This window comes from Gossypium arboreum, chromosome 1, assembly GCF_025698485.1.
Source record: "Gossypium arboreum isolate Shixiya-1 chromosome 1, ASM2569848v2, whole genome shotgun sequence".
Classification (NCBI taxonomy): Eukaryota; Viridiplantae; Streptophyta; class Magnoliopsida; order Malvales; family Malvaceae; genus Gossypium; species Gossypium arboreum.
Genome location: NC_069070.1, coordinates 116,948,289 through 116,955,736, shown reverse-complemented (window position 1 = coordinate 116,955,736; position 7,448 = coordinate 116,948,289). Strand labels below are relative to the sequence as shown.

The following is a 7,448-nucleotide window of genomic DNA, read 5'->3' as shown; positions in this document are numbered from 1 at the left end:
AGAAATACGGGAAAATATATAAAAGGAAATAAATAATAGATGGATAGACAAATAAATAAATATTAGCAGCGTGAAAATGATAAAATAATAAATATTTAAATAAAGAAAATAAGAACAGCAAATATTTAGAACAACAATCAAAGGAAATCAAAACTAAAAAAATCCTCCCCTCTTTTTTACAATATTTTGCTTGGCTTTTTATAGCCATTTTACAAGTTCTTTTATTACTACTTTTGCTATTTTTTTTTTTTTTGTCTTACTTGTTTGCTTTACTTTTTGCAAGGTATGGAAGTGACTGGTGGGGTTGTCAGAGGCAAGTGGCACCGAAAGTTGAGGCTAGGGTTAGGTTTTTCCTTCTTTTTTTTTTTTTCTAATTTGGGCTATATTATTGGGCTAGGGATTTTTATATATTTTTTTTAATTTTGGGTTTGGATAGTTAGGTTAATTTAGATGGATATGGGCTGATTGAGGTTTGGGTAAGTTAGGTAATTTTTTTTTTTGTTGTAAATGGGTTTAATTTGTGGTAGGCCAAAATTGGCCTACAACAATGATGACAATTCGAAAACCAAAATGGTCCGTTGCTAATTGGCATTTCAAAATTGCTCACTTGGAGCTGGTTTGAACACATTTCTTATGGAATCTCTCTCGCTTGCTCTCATTATTTTGGTTTTAAAAGTTTGTTTCTTATTTGTATTTGAGTTAATTATATTAAATATTTTTAATTTAATTTTAAAACTTTGAAATATTCTAATCACTTTTTAAACTATTAATTAGTTATAGAAATCATTAATTTAACTATTAAACTAGACACTATATATCATATAGTATAATTTAAAATGAAAATTTAAATATATATATAGTGAAATTTTAACTATTAAAATATTTTTAAATAATTAAAATTAAGAAAAATTAAGAAAAATATATTTAATAAAATTCAAAGATAAATAAATAAACAGAAAATAATGAAAACATTTAAAAAAAGAGCAAAGAATCCACTTTTCCAGTTCTTCATTTCAATTTTTTACTAGTTAAAAACAATTTTGAGTATTTTAATTATATGTAAATGATTGGACATTCGGTTTCTTGTTTCACTTGTTCAATTGGTCAGGTGGAATTCTAACAACATTTTCTATAATAAAAGAAATAGAAATAATTTATCTAAATTTTAATTTTACAGTATATTTATAAATATCAAAATAATATTTATTTTGAGTTTTGATAATAATAAAAAATCCTAAATGCAAGTAAGTCTAATATGATGGAGGTTTCAAGGTCTTGTAATTGGCTGTGACTAAAGCTACCATTGGCTTCAGGGTACCTTCTTGCAAAGTCTAACATTATGTTTGGTTGGGTGTAATAGGAATAGGTCACAGCCCAATTCAATGGGCCCACCACCAAACCAATGTTTGGTTGGCTGTAATGCCTATTACAGTCTCATTCAATCCCTCCTCTATTCCTCTAAACACGTTGAATAGCATTCAGTACCCTGCCCACAGAATAGCCATTCCTCACATCTCAGTTTCAACTTTACCCTTCTCCCTTCCTCACGTCTGAAACCTCTTTTTTTTTTTCGTTCCTTTTCCCATTTTCTTCCAGCCTCTTCACTAACTTTACCCTTTCTCACGTCTGAAGCTACATCGATGCCTTCTCCCTCTTAGGTTAGGACCATATTCTATTTTTTTTAATTATTATTTTGATCATCTTCCAACAGATCGGCTTCAGATGGGTGAGGTAGTCTCTACAATTCCAAGTAGGTTTGCCTTTGTCGGCTACTCTCTCAATTCTTTTTATCATTCTTTTTGGGTCTTCATTATTTTTTCTAAATGGTGATGACTTCGATCGCCATTTTTTGAACTCTTTTTTGCAAAGTGATTGGGTTTAATGTAGAGAGCATACAATACAACAATATCAAGTTTCAAGTATGGGATTTAGGTAAGTTAACGTTAACAAATCTGAAATAGCGGCTAATGTAGTTTATACAAATGGAGTTCAATTTAATTTATCGAATCACTGGAATTTGTCTTAATCCTTTTACTTAAAATTGAATCATTGAATTTCATTTTGATCCTATATTTATCTGGTTGGCTTCGCTTGCTTTGGCATTTGCCACAAGGCCTTTGGGAATTTTAGTTACGATTTGAATTGTATAAGATTATATCAACAAAAACTTTTGTGGCTTGAATTTACGAGAATTTGTTTCAATTGTTGAGTTTAAACATGTAGCTCCATTTTTCTTATCGGTGTGAGATATTATAAAGTTGTAACATTCATTTAACTCTTTGTTCTAGTTTAAATCAAATGTAGTTTTGTTTTTTGCAGGTGGTCAGACAAGCATTAGGTACTTGTTTTTAAGCTATGTGTTCTCAAGGAAACATCCCAATACTTTTGGTACAGATGAGATTTTCAATTGATTTGTTAAAGTAGCTTTAACTGTTGTGGTGTGTCTTCTAACTAATGGAGATGCAACCTCTAATTTACTTTGCTTCCTCTATTTATTTAATTCTGATATAGGGATATCTTGTGGGTTTTTCTGGCTGCTCTTTAGCTGGACAATAAGGTGAGATAAAAGAAGATTCATCATTTTTCATTTATTTACACAGGAAGGAGTTTTGTTTTTCGGAATTTTTCATCTCCAATTTGCTTTCTTTGTGATGATTTTAGTTTGCATCTTTTATAGGCCATATTGGAGATGCTATTTCCCAAATACACAAGCAATAATTTATGTTGTTCATTCAAGTGACACTGATAGAATTGGAATAGCTAAGGAAGAATTTCATGCCATTTTAGAGGTATTCTTATGTCTAAACTGGTTAGTCGTGTTTGCATACAGAGACTGAGCAGGGGGTGACACAAGCAATTATTCACTCTGCTATTAACTTTATAAGGGAACCATGGCCTAAGGTTTCGGACAATGCAAAGGACCTTGTAAAGAAATGCTTAATCCTGGTCCAAAGCAGCATCTTACAGTACAGGAAGTGCTTGGTAACCTTCTGTACATGTTTCATGCTTTATTTATGTTGATATATATTTTCTATGCATGAAAAATCATCCCAACTATTGTATTCAAAACATCCATGGCTACAAAATGCCAAGAAAGCATCCAACATTCTGTTGGGTGAGACTGTGAAAGCTAGGCTCAAACAATTTTCTATAATGGACAAGCTGAAGAAGAGAGCTCTAAGGGTAATAATTCACTTTGCACCACCTTTGACTAGTTTTTATTGATTGTATGTTGCATTTTTAAATGTTTTCCAGGGCCCTGGTGCTGGAATTAGCTCTGACTTACCTCCTGCAGTGCAATTGCTTGATAGTCGATTAGGCATGTTCTATTTTTCTTGCTCCGATTTTGTCTCGGTCATTTATTGCAATAGTTTATTTTTTACTTGATTATTATATTCAGTCACATAGTATTTTTAGATAATGCCCCATGGTCTATCCGGAGTAACATGATGATATGGTAAATTTTCCACGGTGAAGAGACCGGACCTTCGGTTGATCTTCACAGATCCTACACGCAGGAGGCATTACGCCTAATTGCAAATTATAGAAGTTTAGCTAAGCAAAAAGGTCCAGTAGCTAATGATCTTTCTGCTGCTAAAGATCCTATGGTGATCATTAGTATTATTTTGTATTTTGTATTTGGGCTATGACTATTTGACCAAAACTGTGATGGCCTCCATGTTGTTGCTGAATTTCAATTTTAGCTATTTTGGTTGGGATTTATCAGTAATAAATTATGTGAATATATCTTATGGAATTATTCATAATCTTTTTTCACTATTAAATACAAAGATAAACACACTCTATGCAATTCACCTTCTCCTACAATCTAGACAATTTACATTATCTTACTCTTGCAACAATATGAATGCTAATCAAATGACACATAGTTAAGGGAGGATAGGAAAAATAATTGAAATACAAACGACAAAAAAACGGATAAAAACATAATAATAGTTATGATTTTTAATTTATATAATAATAATTATATTAAGAATTTTATTAAATTATATATTATTTTATTAAGTTATATTTAATAATAATTATGTTAAAATATGGTTAAATTATTTATTATTTTTATTAAATTATTTTTAATAGTAATTTTATTAAAATTTAATAACAATAATCATCAACCTAAAAAGTTTCGCTAAGGGTATTCGGTCATTTTAATTTTTTCCTTATGCTATTACAACATCATTCCATTCAACCAAACACAAGAATACTATTACGTTTTATTCCATTCCATTCAACCAAACAGTTGAATTATCGATTCATGTTCTATTTCATTCTGACTCTATTCAATTACAGCCTTATTCCATTACAGTGAACCAAACATACTGTAAATGTAGATGGAAATTTAATCCGTATGATATGGATATTGAGTGAAAGTGACAAATGAAGTCAATGGTGAAATTTTCAACCCTTTTCACAACCATTGATATGTCTCTCAACCAGTTTCTATCATTTCCTCAATCCAATTCAATCAAAAAGGAACCATAATTTTCTTTTAATTTGGACCACTTTAATTTGTGATATATTTTTGACAAATATCATAACAAGAATGCTTAAGCTTAATAGTACCATAATTCTCTTCAATTATTTTAATTTAAGTTTCATTATATGTAGACTTTAATTAAATTTATTTTCATTTAAGCCTCATTATATTTCGAATGTATTGAATTAGTTCTAGTTGTAGTTAATTGAATATGTAGTATTTAAAATTTGTACTTATTATTATACATGTAAACACCTTTAAAAATAAAATATATATATAATTATAAAATGTAAGATTAACCGTTTCATTGAAATTGCCAAAACAAATCCCATATTACAAATATGTAATTAATCGGAAAGAAACGGACGAAACATACATAATGGAATTAAAGATCCACACATCGTAAATTTTAACTTCATTGGTTTGATATTTATCTTTAATTATTTTAATATATTTTGATAAATTTGAGGACGGTATTCGTCCTTAAAATTTTGGGAATGAAATTCAAGGATAATTTTCAACAATTTGATTTGGACCGTAGTTTTCTTTTAATTTGGACCACTTTGATGTTTGATTTGTGACAATTTTTTTTTTTTTTTTTACAAATATAAATAACAAGAAGTATGAATGGATGAAAATGGTGGTGGGCCTTAAGATTAATAGTCCCACTTACACGCTGGAATGGAAAACTGGAAGGCAAACTTTAGTTACTGTTAGTTAATAGAAAAGGAAGCAATTTACTGAAAAGAGAGTAGATTTGAAGTTTTTGTTACGCTTATTGAAACTAGAGGATAAAGGGGTTCTGATGGCTCAAGTTGGATACACAAATGGGTATTTGTTGGAGTATATTTCGGATTCTAAGGCTTCATTTGGGGTGGTGGTACGGTGAGGTGTGGTGCGTTTAGTTTATTTTTTGTCTCACGCTACAGTATTATTACAGTATCTAATCTCACCGCCACCGTTGTTTTTACACTAACTGCAGGTAAACGAACCGCCCATCCAAACTCATCCTAAATGTTTGTATTTTATATTGAGTTGATTTTAATTCTAATACATAAATATATATTATTTGAGATTTGTACTTGTTATTGTACATGTAAATACCTTTAAAAATTTAAAAAATTTGAAAAATTATAATTATGAAATGTAAAATCAACTTCTTTCATTGAGGTTGTCAAAGCAAAATCTATATTATAATTTACAAATATGTAATGACTCGAAAAGAATAGAATAAACCTACACTTGATGAAATTGGAGACCTGCATTGTAATTTCAGCTTCCGCCTTATTTCTGGATTGAATTAAATGGGAAACATTATTTTCTCTTAATATGGAAATTTTGATTTGTGGTTTTTTTTTTCAACAAATATTAATAGGATAAACTATAAAAACTGATCACTTAACTTTTACCTTCATTCTTTTTGGTTATTGAATTATTAATTTTTTTATTTAGCCACTAACATTTCAAATTCAAATATTTTTATCAAAGTTGATTTGGACTTTTATTAGTCTAATAACAAATCTAGCCCTCTAATGTTTACAACTATATCAACTTGATCCTAAATATAAAATATTCAATAAACTTAGCCCTCAAAATTTATAAAATTTGTCAATTTAGTTCTACTTCTAAAAATTCAAAATTTAATTTTGGACATTTACAATAATTAATAATTTAAGCTTCTTAACCAAGAAATCTTAGCTTTAAGTTTCAAAATTTTATAATTTTATCCTACTCCACTATAAAATTTCCAAAATAATCTTTGGCATAGACTATTTTTATACACCTTATTTACCAAACCAACACACGGAAAAGAGAAAAAGGAATGAAGAGAACACCATATAGTAATTATATTTAAAACATTATAATTGATGAAGCAAAGTTGATTACAAATCTTCAACAGATGCTACAACAGCCAACCAACCAACGTATAATAAAAAAAATAACCAAACAACAAAAATTAATGTATAATTTTTCATTTATAACTATTGAAACAATATATATGTATTAAAAGTATTTCAATATATATTACACATAATGGTAGCATTATTACATGCTTTCATCATGATTGTTTACATGACAAAATTTTTACTTAAATAGTAATTGGGAAATTCTTATGGATCGGTGGTACCAAATGAAACAAGATCATTGTTCTTCAAGAGACTGTGAAATTCAATAAACATGTCAGCGGATGGAATAAACCCTAAACCCTAAACCCCCAAATGAAACAAGATCATTGTTCTTCAAGAGACTGTGAAATTCAATAAACATGTCAGCGGATGGATGCAGCCTACTTCAGCATATAACAGTAAAAAGAAACTTAAATATTATGTTATTTTCTCAGCTTAGGAAAATTATAAACTGTAATCAAGGAAAAGAAAAGTGCCTTACAAATCATGAATAGCTATTATCTCTAAAAATCATCATATTACAAAGCAGTCTCCCATGCCCATCATTAAACTGGGTTTCTACCTCTACCTGATGCCTTTAGCAGGTGTTCGTCACGGACTATGAGCTTCCATTAAGTGCATTATTTGGAGGTCCATATGTGTTGGAACTAAGAGAACAAATTAAAGGAATTTGACAGAAACTTAAGCTAGAACTCGATGTCTTGCTGAGCAAACAAGAAAATTCAGGCAAAAATTTGTGAACAAAATGCTCAAGTATAAGACCAAAAAAGAAGAAGAACTTGAAAGATTTCATTAGCTTGAATGAAGGCACAAGGCCATTACATATACCAAACAATTAGCTAATCAAAATGTGAAGAAAGTCACCTAAACATCGACCTAACTCTATTAAGTAACCTAGTAAATTGATAAACATAACTTGTACACAAGATAAAACTGATTTATCAGCTCAAATATCACCTAATTACATCAAGTACATTAACAACTTAATTCAAATCTAACTAAGTTACAAAACATCAATTTGAAAGTAACAAAACAAAACAGTAGCA

General features: G+C 29.4%; 1 protein-coding gene across 1 annotated transcript; it reads left to right on the top strand.

Annotated features, from left to right (window-relative positions):
• The first annotated feature begins 285 nt into the window (after window positions 1–285).
• On the top strand, window positions 286–7,076 carry LOC128280827 (uncharacterized). Its single transcript, XM_053019369.1, has 9 exons — window positions 286–313; window positions 1,712–1,750; window positions 1,870–1,932; window positions 2,320–2,338; window positions 2,678–2,789; window positions 2,902–2,982; window positions 3,256–3,319; window positions 3,478–3,608; window positions 6,987–7,076. The coding sequence occupies exons 1-9, from the start codon at window positions 286–288 to the stop codon at window positions 7,074–7,076; spliced, it is 627 nt and encodes a 208-aa protein (XP_052875329.1).
• Window positions 7,077–7,448: the final 372 nt, after the last annotated feature.